The 14,462-nt window shown below is 49.6% G+C and overlaps 1 protein-coding gene across 1 annotated transcript in view; it reads right to left on the reverse strand.

Moving 5' to 3' along the window:
- Positions 1–623: 623 nt before the first annotated feature.
- The window catches only part of LOC148056479 (dynein axonemal heavy chain 9-like), a 30,831-nt gene continuing 16,992 nt past the window's right edge, over positions 624–14,462 (reverse strand). The window contains exons 10-18 of the mRNA XM_087751326.1: positions 14,084–14,198; positions 12,133–12,201; positions 10,778–10,904; positions 8,009–8,264; positions 6,500–6,741; positions 3,943–4,078; positions 2,657–2,853; positions 2,153–2,577; positions 624–692 (exon numbers count right to left, since the gene is read on the reverse strand). Of these exons, the coding sequence (XP_087607452.1) occupies positions 662–692; positions 2,153–2,577; positions 2,657–2,853; positions 3,943–4,078; positions 6,500–6,741; positions 8,009–8,264; positions 10,778–10,904; positions 12,133–12,201; positions 14,084–14,198 (1,598 nt within the window). The 3' untranslated portion in view covers positions 624–661. The remainder of the gene's footprint in view (positions 693–2,152; positions 2,578–2,656; positions 2,854–3,942; positions 4,079–6,499; positions 6,742–8,008; positions 8,265–10,777; positions 10,905–12,132; positions 12,202–14,083; positions 14,199–14,462) is intronic.

Genomic DNA, 14,462 nt, shown 5'->3' on the forward strand with positions numbered 1-14,462 from the left:
TTTTTCAAGAGTAATCGCTGGGAGTTGGAGCAGGCAATTCTATGTTTTTCATACATAACAAAAGGCTTAATCTCTGCTTTAAAAGAAAAATCTCAATATAACTCCAAAATTTAGAGCTATTAAGGCACATCCCACAATAGCAAAATACTATCCACTGAGGCCCTCTAATGACAGGGAATGGGGTCTTAAATATTCCTGCAATGCTCTTAAGCTCACACTCTCTTTGATATCTGCTACTTGCCAAATTGGTGTGTCCACCACGAGTTTTCACCCACCTCCAGTTGCTTATAGACTTCCTCCGGCAGCTGTTGCTCATATGTCTTCAGCAGTTCGATGGTTTGCTTCAGGGGCTCAAACATGGCATCGGTGACACTGTGCCTTTCTTTAACAGCCAGGAGATGACCCATAATCTCCACCAAGCCATCATAATCGCCTTTTTCAACCTTTTTGCTCAAACCTTTATCGGCAGTTCTTATGAACTCATCAAGGTCAGCCAAGCTATATAACACAAAGCAAGAAAGCACAAAATGAGAGCAGCTGCTATTGAAATAATTATCAGCCTTACACCAGGCAGCTGGACTGGCACAAGCAGGGGAAAGGCCTGGCTAACCCTGTCCACCGCATGACAACGTGCTGAGGGCATCAGAACCACGATTCATGCTCAAAAGGATCCATGGATGTAGTACAGCTTCCTGCAAGGAACAGATAAAGAGGTTGGGACTTCTCAGGCTGGAGAAAAGGTATCTGAGAAGGATTATGACTGAGACCTGTGAGCTCAGGAGTGTTCTGGAGAGAGTGAGTTTGAAAGGACAGTTTTCATCTCATCTTTCCCAATACAAGAATTCAAGATCCCCAAATGAACCTGACAGCTTGCAAAGCTACAACAAACAAGGATTCTTCTTCACACACTGCCTCATTTCACAGGGTAACTCTCTGCTGCAGGAGGATGTAGATGATAAAAATTTACAGCAATTAAGAAAAAAACAATCAAACATTTGTGGGAGAAAAAAAATCCATCCAGATCTTTAAATACAAAGGCATCACCCTTGTCTCTCGAAGTCCTTGAGCTATAAGTTGTTAGAGACAAGGAGAGTATTTGGGGGACGTTTCCATACCTGCTTACCCTGTTCTTAATCTTGCCAGCTACTGGGCACTGTTGGCAGAGGCATGATGCGCTCCTGGATCTCTGGTCCTTTCCAGCACAGCCATTCTCCTCTTCTCAAAACACTTTTTAAGTGCCCACTTAAATTCTGTGGATGCTGCTGGGCCAAAATATATCCTTAAATACTTCACCTAACAAAGACTAAACTGCTGAGTCAGACACTCTTAATAAGAACTCCTAAATGCCTGTTCTAAGCTACACAAAAACCTCTTTGCACAGAAGTTATCTAACAGAATTATGGTGCTGAAAAGAACGCAAGACATCATATAATCCACCACACGTGGCAGCCTTCACTACTACGTATGTCCGTAAATACTTCTTTGTAAGCATCCAAGACCTATGACATCCTTCAGTTGTGACTACGTAAATAAATCACTTGACACATCGTCCTGCACAGACCTGGTGACTGAGCAGCTATTCAGAGCAGGGAACACATGTTAATTCAAAACTTACATCCAAAACTCCTCCTTTTTGTAACCTTGAAACTACCTCCCCATGGCTGCTCATGCCAGGCAACCCGAATTACTTTTTTTTACACAGAGTGCACTCAAAAGAGCAATGCATTTAGAAATAGAGCAAGTATCTCATGGCATTAATGCAGCTTTAGTGATGGCTAATTTCAAATTCAACAAAGTAAGCACAGAGCCCTAGCAGAGATTAGTTTAGTTGGATCAGGATGAATGGACAAACAGACGCCCTATCTAACACCACACAGCGGGTCCCAGGAGCATCGGCTCATGGGATGTCAATGGTACTAAGTCCATATAACTGTTTCCATTTTACACGTTCAGTCGTACCAGTTCCCAGCAGAGACCGGGGATGGAAGATATAGGGGATGTGATGGAGTTGGCATACAGTATGGGCCCCTTTCTCTTGCTCCTGTATTAGCCTGTTGGTTACCAGTGTGAAACAACAAAGCCCAGCCAAGAGAAGAGAAACCCCCTTTGCTCAGGACAGGTCCCGGGGAGAGGAGGCAGGAACAGCTCTTACCTGTGTGTGACGTGGTCCATGAGATGCTGCTTAAACACCAAGCTCCACCTTTTAATTACGTTCAGCAAGGATGCCTTGAAAGGCCGAGCATCAACTTTCATCCAGCTCTGGAAGATCCTGATAGGTTCGATGCAATTCACCTCCTCATAGATCTTCTCGTACGAGTCAATCTGCTCTCTGAACTGCTGCAGTGTGGGAGGGGTCTCGGGGACCCCATCCTCCGCATGGGCCTCAATTTCTGCAGCGGTGAGGATGTGCCCATAGAGGAGGAACTGGCGGCAGAACTCCTTTCTGTCGTCCCCATAGAGGTAGGAGTAGTGGTCGAAGGCACTGCGGTAATCGCAGCAGGCCGCCATCACGACTCGCACACGTCCCATCAGGTCATGGCGCATGTCGGCCAGATCAGCCATGTCCTCCATGTCAGCCTAGGATAGAAGAGGAGATTGCAGTGATGTGGGAGCAACGTGGTACCAGACAGCACGAGGGAGCTCCACAGCCACAGACCTGGTAGTGGGGGAAGCCGCTGTGCTCGGCCAGCCTGGGCACCAGCGATGAGATCCGGTAGATGTCATTGAGAAGACTTTCCACCATGTCGTAGAAGCCATCATTTGTGCCGGGGTCCAAGGAGGGACGAAATATCAAATCTGGGATCACCAAATCCAGCTGCACCTCAAACAGAGGAGCAAGCCCTGCCTTGGGATCTGGTAGGGAAGAACGAAGGTGCAAGGATCTTTTTCAAGGGGAGAAAAGTGGTCTTGAGCCACCCCTAACATCCCACCACAAGATGCACATGTGCCCCACAGGGATACTAGGCAGGTGTGACTGCAGACACCCACTCGCTGGGTCTACTGACATTATGTCTGCACACAACACAGAGGAGATGCTGGCAAACTAGCTGATGTTCTGGTACTCACAGGAGATACTGGAGAACAGATGAGACAAGTGATTTAAGGACTGGAAAAAATGCTGTGGAGGAAAGCCTTAAAGAGACCAGGCTCTTGAGCTAATCAAAAGGGAGTCTGAGAGCTGAACAATTACAGTGCATAAGTACTTGCAGAGGAGAAAAACAACAGGAACCAGGAGGCTCTTTAATTTAGTGGAGAAAGGCATGAAACAACCCAGCAACTGGAAACTGAAGCCAAATGCAAATGTGAAATTATGTGCATGTTTTTAACAAGATGGTGAAGAACTGGATTCGATTCTCTAACTTGGTGTGCCTCCACATCCAGGACGGAAGCGTTCCTGGAGATGTGCTTTAGGTGGACACAAGCTGCTCTCAGCAGAGTGAGTGAAACGCCACGGCAGCCTTAGGCAAGAGGTCTGATGTAGTGACTTCTGAACCCATCTCATCTCTTCACTAGTCTAATGCTCAGGGACTAAGGTTTTTCTTTCATGCCTTTCATCAGCAGAGCTGGCTCTTGAGACTCTCCACAAATGAAAGTTGATGTCAACCTTACGCTTTGTTCATGGGAGGGCAGGAGATGGCTGGTGCCCAAGGACAGACTTGGGATGACACCTCGGTTTTGTTTGTCCACTAATTCCTGCAAATTGTGCATAGTCCTTTCCACCCCCTCCCCCTGAGCAATGCTTTGCTCCAGTGACTGGGGAAAGGAGTCACCCACCCTGTCTGGAGTCTCCTCCAGCACTTGGTGTAGACAGGGCAAGAGGCACAGCAGAAAGCCAGGAAGAAGAGAGCAAATCTTAGGCATGAGGGAGAGCACAAAACAGAAACATCCCTTTGGTGAGACTGAAGCAGCCATCACAACCAGGGGAGAGGAACCAGCAGTCACCTGTGTTTTCCAGTAGGTACTTGAGCGAGCACTCAATGGCAGTGAAGAATCCGTCCAGGACTATCTCATCCACATAATCCACATAGGCCTTCCAGATGTCAGATGCTGGGTCTGCAAGTAAGAGGCTCTGGTTTTCCTGGAAGAAAAAGAAGATGCCTCCAAATACAGCGGGGCTGAGTCTGTCCTACAAGAGAGCTACCTACAGCTAAGGAGTGATGCCAGTGAGCACATGGTACCAGCCTCCTGGAGGGATGCTGCTTGCGGCATGGCCATGATTTGCTCCTTCTGTCAAGGGTTGCTTGACATCTGAAACAACTCAAAATAACTCCAAGGTAAAAATGGAGTGCAGAAGAGGCTTAGCAGCTCTGCAACATGGTCTGCCTCTTCTCTGAGGCCACAGGGCTCAAGGCTGCTTTGCACACCTGGGGTAGGGAGCACTCAGAGGTCTCAAAGGCTCATCCCAATGCGTGAAGACCCAGCCCTGGTGGCCCGTATGTTACCTTGAGTGGATGAGGCCTTCAAGGACTGCTTACACCTCTGCCCTACAAATGGTCAACTCGAGAGAACTTTTACATTCAAGAAAGAGATTATAAATAAACCACATAAAAACAGATAAAGGTTGGGATCAGAAGACAAACGGTTTGCTAATAACCTCCCTCCTCAGCTTATTGTGTTTCCTTCCTCCAGAGAAGCTCCCAGTAAGGCAATTCAGGGCTTTCAAGGTCACAGCAGGGAGCCATCCTTCTTGGGTTTCCTGTTCCCATCCCCACAAGGCCAGGCTATGTACCCACTCCCTGCACCTCCCAGCAGCCTCCCATGCTCCACTGTGATCCTGTCTCCTGTGTTGCCATTCCCTCTGAATGCTCCTTCTCCTAAGCCTGATAGGGACTCCCAACAGAGGCATGGTTTCAAAAAAAACTAAGGTCGAACTTGCAGTGAGCAGAAATCAACACATACTGCCTGTTGCCAGGGGGTCGACATCAGCAGCATTTCATGTACGGGGGCACAGGAGAGGGTGCCATTCCCAGCGCTGACATGGCAGCTTGGCACACATGAGATAAAGTGGCATTGCCAGTTGGGACTGAGCCAACCCAAAGTTGCTGCTCCCCAGCTTGACAGATCATAGCTGGGTGCTTAAACTCTCAACAGAGCAAGCCAGAGCTCTGGCCCCTTGCAGACTCACCCTGGCCATGCTGAGCTGACACAAGAGAAAGGGGAACTTTATAGGAATGAACGCTGTGGGAATGCCCATCTGAAAGCACCACCCTCTCTTCACCATTCCCTGTCCTTGTATTTGATAATGTCCCCTTGTTACTGGTGTTTTACAGAGCCTTTACTCCAGGGGCCTCATCCTGGTGAAAGAAGGACAATGAGAGCCAGCATCTGGCTGTCCTGCCTTTGCCTGTTGGTGCATGTACCCAAACCCTCACTGTGCTTCTCGCAGCAGCCTCAAGACTCACCTGCCCCCAGGAAGACTTGAACAACCAGCAGAAGCCCAACAGAGCATCTCTTGGCCCCTCTGCTGCTGCTCCTCCAGGCTTGGCCAGCACAGGCAGGACAGAGGCGTAGGGACACCCCATTTTGGGCCATGGTGCCTTTCCCTCCCCAGGTCCTGCCCCTGTGAGCAGCACTGGCAGTGCCACCACACCAGTGGTGCCAGCCTTCCTGCCATGACCACAACCCCATATTCTCCTTGGCCAATCTAGGAAGAGCCCTGGTCTTTTGGGTGGTAGCTGGAGGTGGCTGAACCTGTTACAGCTGTGGCAGCAGAACAACATGGGCACAGTAAAATCCTCACCACGGGTTCAGTGTGCAGAGAAGGGGGTTAGAGGGGTCCAGGGCTGACAGCAAGGCAAGGTGAGCAGCAAGAGCTCAGTGTCCTGAAGAGGGCCAGCTGGTTTTCTCCAGAGTCTGAGGCCAGATGGTGACCCTCAGGAGAGGGCTGGATCTAAAACCTATCCATCTCCCTCCAGGCCAAGGTGCTGTCCCTGACGTGCAAAGCACCTCACTCCGAGAAGATGAGGAGCAGAGTTTTGGGCTTTCTCCTGGCCTGCAAAGAGGACGCTCAGTTCTGGCAAGGTCACTGGAAAACACGGAGGTTTCGGACAGCAGCTTTTCTCCTGTCACTCAGCTTCTCCCCGGACGGTCAGCGTCACCTCCCGCTTCCGCAGGGGGACAACGAGTCTGAAACAGAAAGGTCAGCCACAGCCAGCCGCCTCTATTTTCAGGTAAATATTTTGGAGGGGGATTTTTCTTCTGAGCAGGACCCCAGAGCCTGATGCACGACTCCCCTCTAGTGGCTCCACAACAGCCAGAACTGCTGGAGCCAGACTCCTTCCCTAGGCTGCGGCTGCTCCCCTGCCTGCCCCGAACTGGGTCCCCAGTGGTGCCCAGCCAGCAGCCCCACACCACGCAGCCATACCAGCTCACTCATCAAAGCTAATGGTAATTAACACTGGGTAAGATTTTCAAATGAGTTGAAACATTTTCGACAGAGCAGAGAAACACACAGAGCCTATGAAGAGCCAACAAACCCTTGGAGAAGGTCCCCCCTCACCTTCACCAGTGAATGAATCCTCTGCCCTGACTCTCTGATGAGGCTGTAATGCCTTTCCAGACGGTCCTGACAGTCCTCTAGGCTTAGCAGTGATTCCTTTTTACCATCTTTCCTCTCGAATATAGGCAACACCCATGATCGCACGATGGTCTGGATCTCCTCGACGTTGCTTTTGGCTTTCTGTATCCTCTGCTCAAGGTCGTGGACACCATCCATCACCATGGAGATGCGACCCCAGATACCTGGTAACAAAATGAGATGATTGACTATATGTTTTCAGAGCTGCTGGGCCAAGCTCTTGTGCACCCTTAAGACCAACCTCTGACTTTTTCCCCTTGGTCTCAGGAATTTCTCACCCATCATTAACACAAAAGACTTATCATCTCAAAGAACAGAGCCACTTCTAGCTCCCTCCTACCCCAACAAGCCACGGTACAGACAGCTGCAGCCTCTGCTTTCTCCCAGGACTACCAGCACCGTGGGGATATCTGACAGTTCCCACTTCCCTCTGCCCAGATTTGATCTCCCATGTTCTGCTACTGGAGAAAGCAGCATGGGGAGGATGAGTACCGTAGGCTCAGTGTCCCTGCCACCATCACTAGGGCAGGGACCTCACACCTGTAGCCCTAACACATGGGCTGTGCCAGCCCCAGGTACCAGCGAGGGCTGAATTTAGATGCAGGGAACTTAGGGTTCATCTGCAGGAAAATCCCTTCATCTTTACTGTGCAATGGAGAAAGAGTTTTTTCAGCGTGGAGGACTTCTGCTTTGCATGTTCCCAAGGGAGGACACTTGTTCCTGTTCATACCACAAGCCTGATGACAGAAATATATATTCCACCTGTAAGCAGTTTGCTTTCACCAAGAGGAAACAAATTGTCTTCCTCCACTCTGCTTTGCAGTTAAAACTGATCAAGCAAGAACACTGGTTAAATCATCCCAAAGTCACCGTGCACAACCCCCCCCTCTAGCTGCAGTATTTCATCCTTCTGGAAAAGATAATGAGGTGGCCCTGCCTCTCGCCGGGACAAGTCCATCCCAGTGCCAGGTGGCTGGGCCAGGGGTTCCCGCTCCCTGCACAAGTGGGTGAGAAAGCACACAGCAGGGACACAGCAGCCACACAACGTTGTGTGCAGCCACGCAACGGGTCACCTGGGCTGTCACAGGGCGGCCAGCGCAGGCAGTGAGCAGATGCTTCAGCCCCAGCCTTGCCAGCTCTTGCAAACCCAAATCTTGCCATCTCCTTGGCGGCACTGCTTACAGGGCAGCCTCTCTTCCCCAAAAGCCCAGGCTGAACCTGAAGGGAGCAGGATCCTGTCCACAACCCCAGCAGAAAGGAGCAGGTAAGCTGGGGGCTGCCCTTCATCTCCCCAGTGCTGGCTCTGCTGGAGAGTCACCTGCCCTGCTGGGAACTGCAGGTAGGAACCAGGTGACGGAGGCTGGGCACATGGGGGAATCTGATGAGACCCAAGTGTACGCGCTCTTTCCCCCTAACACAGAGTTAGCTCACCCTCTGTCTTCCAGTTCAGTGTTTCTTCTGTCTCTTTCAGCTTCAAATCAATGTCCTGCAGCTGCCCCTGTATTAGAGGGTATTCGACCTCCAGGACCGTCTTCAGGACCTTGTTGTATCTGTTCACCATCAGCTCTAAGTTGGCCACCATCTGCCGATATGATTCCTTGGAGGAATAGATTTCTGCTGCCGTCGGCGGGATGGCTCCCATCTGGCTGCCAGACAGATAGCTCACCTCCCTCAGCACCGCAACCAGCTGGAGAAACAAGGCAAAGAGCTGCACATGGGGCAATTCTCCCCGTTTACCTAGCAGACACTCTCCAATCAGTTCTGAGTGTCTTAGGGGCTTCCTGCTGTTTTATTCACGAAGCAGCATGCTCTGGAAAGGGCCTGGACACCTCCTAGTCCATACCATCTGTCTCCCATTGATCTTTGCCTCTGGTTTTTTTCCTAACCAAAGACAGACAGCTCTGTTAACTATCCAGCTAGCAAACTCTATGCAGCCTCTGAAAGCCACGATGATCTCTGGTCCTCTCAGCTATCCTCATCAATAGTCTTTCAGCAATACCGTGCCTGCAAGCAGAGCTTAGCAGTTACCTAAGTGAAAGATAAAACAGCTTCAGTTCTGTTGGTTTGCTGGGCTGACTGGCATTAAAAAAAAAAAAAAAATACCATGGCCCCAAACCCAGTGACTCAAACCCTCCTGTGACCACCTCCCACCAAAGACTTCTGCTGGAGACTTCTCCCAGCCCAACCACAAGCACTCAGTGCCAGTGCATGTTTGAGTTGCGATGGGACTGGATTGAGGGGGATTATTAAATTATAAACCCAAGTATAAATGAGTCCCTGCAACAAAGGGAGCAGCGAGGTCTTCCAGTGTGATATATCGCTTCTAAGACTAAAAATCTTTGCTCAGTTTAGTGGCTAGTGAGAGGTAAAACGCTCGTGGAACTGCACATGTTGGCAGGGTGACAGAAATTCGGTACGTTGTATGGGCAATGGCAGGGGTGAGGACCCCTCCTGGCTGCGGCTGAGCTTGGGGTGCAGCTCCCTAAAAAAATCACCTTTTCCTGGAAGATTGTATCATCCCTTCCTGTGAAGACATGGGGAAGAAATTTCTCTCTGATCCCATCCCATTCATGCCCTCTGGTCCCAGTTCCCTGCCCTTATTTTCGATAGGAAAACTGGAAACCTGCAGGTATGAACAGAAGCAGATGAAGCCACAAGCACAGGGGCAGCATGGCCAGGAGCCTTTGTCACTGCCCTGGGTGACAGGCAGTGGTTACTGAAACCTCTCCACCACTGCCTGACATTAGCCAAAACCCAACATCCAACAGAACTGGCCAAGGCAGCTGGGAAGCACGCTCCCTTCGAAGGGATGGCCAAGGGGAGGAACATGCAACGCAAGTCAGGAGGGTAAGTCGTAACACACTCAGAGTATCTACAGTACTAAAGTGACAATGAACACGATGACAAGAGGAAAGAAAGAAGAGGTGAAGAAGGGTGCAGAGGGCACTCTGGAAAGGTGGACGAAGGAGGATGGGGTGGGCAGAAAGGGAGCAAGAGGGCAAGTGAGATAGAACCACGCTCCCCTCCCTTCTTTGGACTGGAATGTCTGGGACATCCCCACCATGGTCAAGGGTGTTTTGCCCTCTTTCCCTCTGCTCCATGGAAGGTGAGCTCTGGAAGACTCTTCCATGCTGAAGAGCTGCAAATACATCCTCCCTCTAGGCAAAACGTGGTGCTCCTATCTATTGTGGAGGGCATGAAGGGAGACTGCTAAGCAGGCACTTGAGGACATCAGGCAGTCCTCAGTATGGAAAGCTGAGAAGAGCACTGCAGAAGCATTCAAAGACTGGTATAAGAGCTGAGAACAGTCATGGTCAGCACATCACAGGCTCCAAACGCTGTCACCAGGGTGAAGGGTGGAAAACATCCCCTGGGGCCATTTGGCTCACACCTTAGCAAGGAGCTTTGAAGGAGATGGACAAATTTTTTGACTGAGGGCCAAGCTTGAATGAGCTCTAAAACCTGAACGCTTTCCTTTAACAGCAGCATGCCCCAGTGAACAGGGGAAGTTTTTGATGCCAACATTTCCCAGGCCCCTGAGATTCAGTGCCTCCCTGGCAAATGGCATTTTTACAGTTGACAGACCCTGGCTCCCACCAGCCCCCAGAAGCTTTCAATCCATCTATGCACACTGCTGGCTTGGACCTCTGCTTCTGCTTTGGGTGAGGTGGATGGTCAGTCCTCCCTGTGCTGGAGACAGGTTTTAGGGGAGCTCTAGGGGACAAAGAAAAGATCTTAAATCTATCATAAGCCTCATGTGACACAATAAAGGAAATCCAACAGCCACAACATTGGAGTGAAAAACCTTTCCTGGGTTTTTTATACCTTTTCAGGAAGCTCAGATTTCAGGTACACATAACACGAACCCACCTCTGTAGATGATGCCCCAGCGCTCCCCACACCTGTATCAAATCTGGTCTGGAGATGCTGACACCAGTTAAACATCTGGCTACTCAGGGACTTTCTGCCACTGGCTTTAACTAGAATTTGCTCTGCTTAAACTGAAATCCTGATATTTTACCAGGAGATAGAGCCCAGAAAGAGGATGGTAAATTCATGTTACCCATCACAGAAGGGGTTCCACAGACCTCAGCAGAACAGATCTAGTACCAATCCCACCAGACCTCCCCTGCACAGTGGGACACAGCTTGGAGACATGCCCACAGGCAGGCAGAAAAGCTAACTGGCAGTAATTTTTACCTGGGGATCAAAATTGACTGTGATCAGTTTGGTTTCTGGATCTCGCCGGATGAGTGGTTGAGTAAGGTTGTACCGTGACTTTTCAGAGACTGTCTGGGACCAGTCTACATAGAGCTTTTCCTGATACCTGCCAGAAAAATAAAACACCCACCATGTAGCTACCAAGCCAGTAGACCAAAGCATATAACCAAATGAAAGCCAAGTCCACTTCTGAGGGCTGAAGAACATGAAGGAATATTAAAAACCCATCCATGTCATCTCCACAAACAACATGCCTTCAAAGACAAACATCTGAAAACCACTGACAGCATCAAGTCAGGAGAGTAAAGATCTCTCAAGTACCATTTTTAGCAGATGATTCAGATCTGGAGACAGACTTTTAAAAGCATTTAGCCTAAAGTAATAGATAAGCAGCTACTGGGCATTTCCAAAGTGTCTAAGCAGGACAGGTGCCTAAACCTATACAAATGCCGGGGATGGATGCAGTTGCCCTCACTTCTCTCACAGTCACTGCAGAGAGACCTTCAGCCTCAGGGGAATTCAGCTCTTGGAGAGCTCAGTGACACCACTGGGGATGGGAACACAGAGGGCTGTCCTGGTGTCTCGCATGTCATGCTCAGTCCCAACCACCCAGGCAACAAAGTCTCTTCTGAATCATGTTGTCACCTGAGCACTTTGGGAAACATCACCCTGAAAACACCATCTCTGTTGAAGTCACTCGAGATCCTCTCTTGGTCCGCTCCCTTCTGAAAGGCTGTACCATAATTACTCAGCCTTATTTTGGTAATCAGGAACAGGGCTCCCTCCAACTGCCCTGCAGTACCCAACAGCCGGTGTCCCGGCTGCCTTCCTTGCTGACGGAGGGCAGGCCCTGCAGAGACATCTCCTTCCTGGAGAGGTGACTCTTCCCAAGGCAAAGCCCAGAATGAACAGTTCAGATTTAACATCAAATGTTAAGATATTAAGTCAGGGGCAATGAATCCCACTCCGAGTTGTGGAATACACACATTACAGCCACTGTAAAAACACTCTGTGAATGGGCACAAGTGGACTGAGACTTCTGGTCAGCCCTGGTTTTCCACCACAGCAGCTTCTACATCCAGCAGATGCTTATTCCAACGTTTCTGCTAGGCTGCACGGCTCCTGTTCGTCCCATGCAAACTTCCCGTTCCAAGACGTCACAGAAAGACTGTGTTATATAGCAACAGGTTTCCTCCTTCTCTCTCATCAGAAAACTCCCTCTTGCTTAGAAAGGGACATTCCCAGGCCCTGGGCTGGCAAATGTGCGGGAAGGTGGCTTAGAGGAGGAGAACATCTTCTCATACAGTTACAGCCTTGCCTAAGCCCCCACTTACCTGTCGAGCAGCTGGAGCATTTCTTCATACTTCTGTATCACCCTTCTTTCTTCAGCAGAGTCCAAGCAGCTGGCAGCACAACAGACAAGCTCAGCATTACGTTTAGCTCTGTGAGGCTGTAGTCTCTATTTACCCCTTCCCAAGATCACCCACCCATTTGCAGGCAGCCTCTAACTGACTGGGGACATTGGATTTCACCCCCGGCACATGACTGAAAATCATTTCACTGCACAAAGGCTATCCAAGCCCCATGCGCTCCTTCTCAGGTGTTCGCATGGCAACCTGCCACATGGGCACCACATACTGGGGGGCAGAAGGACTCAGTGCTGCTGGAGGAAGCTTCACCCTCCGTACCCAGAGCATGGCATCTTCCACTTACCAGCCAGCACTTCCTAAGATCAAAGAGGCTCAGAAGGAAGCAGCACATGGCTCCTGCTAGATGCAGCTCTTTGCGATGTCAAATTTGTGCCCCTCGATCCGTAGGGACAGCGAAGAGCAAAGGCATCCAGGAGCACGGGAGGCAGAGCCCTGGCCACACTGCCCGGGCTGTCCAACTGCCTCCAAACCCAGGGGGTCAGCCAGCCAGAGTAATTCTTACAAGGCCATCTTTTTCCTACTGTTTCATCTGCAATATCCAAGTTTTCCTGAAAATGGTTGTTGATTTTGGAGGACATTTTAACAAAATCTGAATTAACCTAAACAAAACCTAGCAAAGGGAGTGCCTGAGCAGTCACCATTGGGCAAGCACTGATCAAACCTTCTGGAAGCAAACAAGTCCCCTAAGCAAACCCCAGCTAAACCACCTTTGTTTTTCCTTTTTAATCTTTTTTCCCTTTCAGGTTGCACGTAGGAAACAGCATCACGTCACCCCTGCTGCAGGGCGTGTTATTAACTGCTGTAAAGAGAGGAAAGAAAATCAATGCAAAATGCAGATCTGGGTCCTTCTTCATGGTTTACAAACTTTGCCGTTCAGATTCAAAGCAGGTATGACAACTTGGGCTCTGTGTTGTAGACGGTCCAAGAGCCTGCTTCATTGCACTGATGCCTTTACTACTGCAGAATAACTGTGCACTTAAAGACACTTAATGGCAATACACGGTGAGAGAAGGCTACAAATATTGCGCAGTGATGGAAATGGCTTATATTGGTCAAGCACATAAAAAAAAGTGGATCCGTTTACTCAGACTCCTGTCCAGCACAAGTAAAGCTATTCCTGTGAGCCACAAGGTTCATTCCCTGGAGCACCTTCAATTGTCTTAAGTCCAACACTGCTTTGCTTACAGGGCTTTTAAATGCTGTCTCATACGATGCCATGAGATATGGCAGCTCTGAGTGTGGGGTCACATTTCTCCAAGACCACCACAATAAAAAGCATTCAGGTGATAAGTATTCCAGCACTAGCTTCTTTCCTTGATCTTGGGAGATTGCTCCTTTGTTTAATGCTGAGCAAGTTCTCTTCTGCCAGTGCCCAGCGAAGTCGTCAGCTGTTCACCAACCTGGAAACTCAGCTCCATCAATCCATCTGAGATTAGTCCAGTCCAGCACCTCTCTGCCCTTCACAGCCTGGATGATGCCAGAACCAGGGCTTGCAGCCAAGGCCTGGGTTGCTCCCAAGGAGATCCTGGAGCACATGCTGAGTGGGATCACAGTGGGAAAGGTTCTGATACCTCTTTCAATTGCAACCTAGGACTACGTCTGAAAGCTCAATAGCCCATGTACTATCCCACTGTGCCTCTTAACCACCTCAAAACAAATCCAATTAATGAGTTTCTTAGAAAAAATGATCACAGGGAAGCTGAAAAGCACCAGTGCAATCACTTCACACCTCTTTGACTAAGAATTATTTCAGCTATAACCATTGGATAATGTTCAACACAGAAAGAAAATCAGATTGATTAGAGAAAAGGTATCAAGATGGTCATAAAGCAACTTAGCTGGAACAGACACGCACAGATGTGTGATGTGCCTGAAGTGACCAAATGGCACCTGGATTCGTGCTCGCAGCTCCCGAGCCCAGCCCAGCGCTCCAGCTACTGGTGGCATGTTCTTGTGCACAGGGAGGGATCCTGGGGAGGGCACATGGAAACAGCATTTGACTGAACGCCGCACTCGTAACCCAAAGATACCCCAACAGAACCTCATCTGCACAAAACTGCTCTCTGATTTCCCAGCTTCCTTCCTTAAATCCAAGCATCTGCTACACTGATGTAGGTCTGTGACCAGGGCAAGTCTCCTAGTGCCTCTGGACCTTGAATAAGGACCTGAGATCAAAGGAGAAGCGTGGCATATGTTAGAAACAGAGCTGATACAGAGGCATCCTTCACCTGGGA

The sequence above is a fragment of the Nipponia nippon genome, unplaced genomic scaffold, assembly GCF_047370975.1.
Source record: "Nipponia nippon isolate SJK-2023a ecotype South Korea unplaced genomic scaffold, ASM4737097v1 scaffold_14, whole genome shotgun sequence".
NCBI classification, from domain to species: domain Eukaryota; kingdom Metazoa; phylum Chordata; class Aves; order Pelecaniformes; family Threskiornithidae; genus Nipponia; species Nipponia nippon.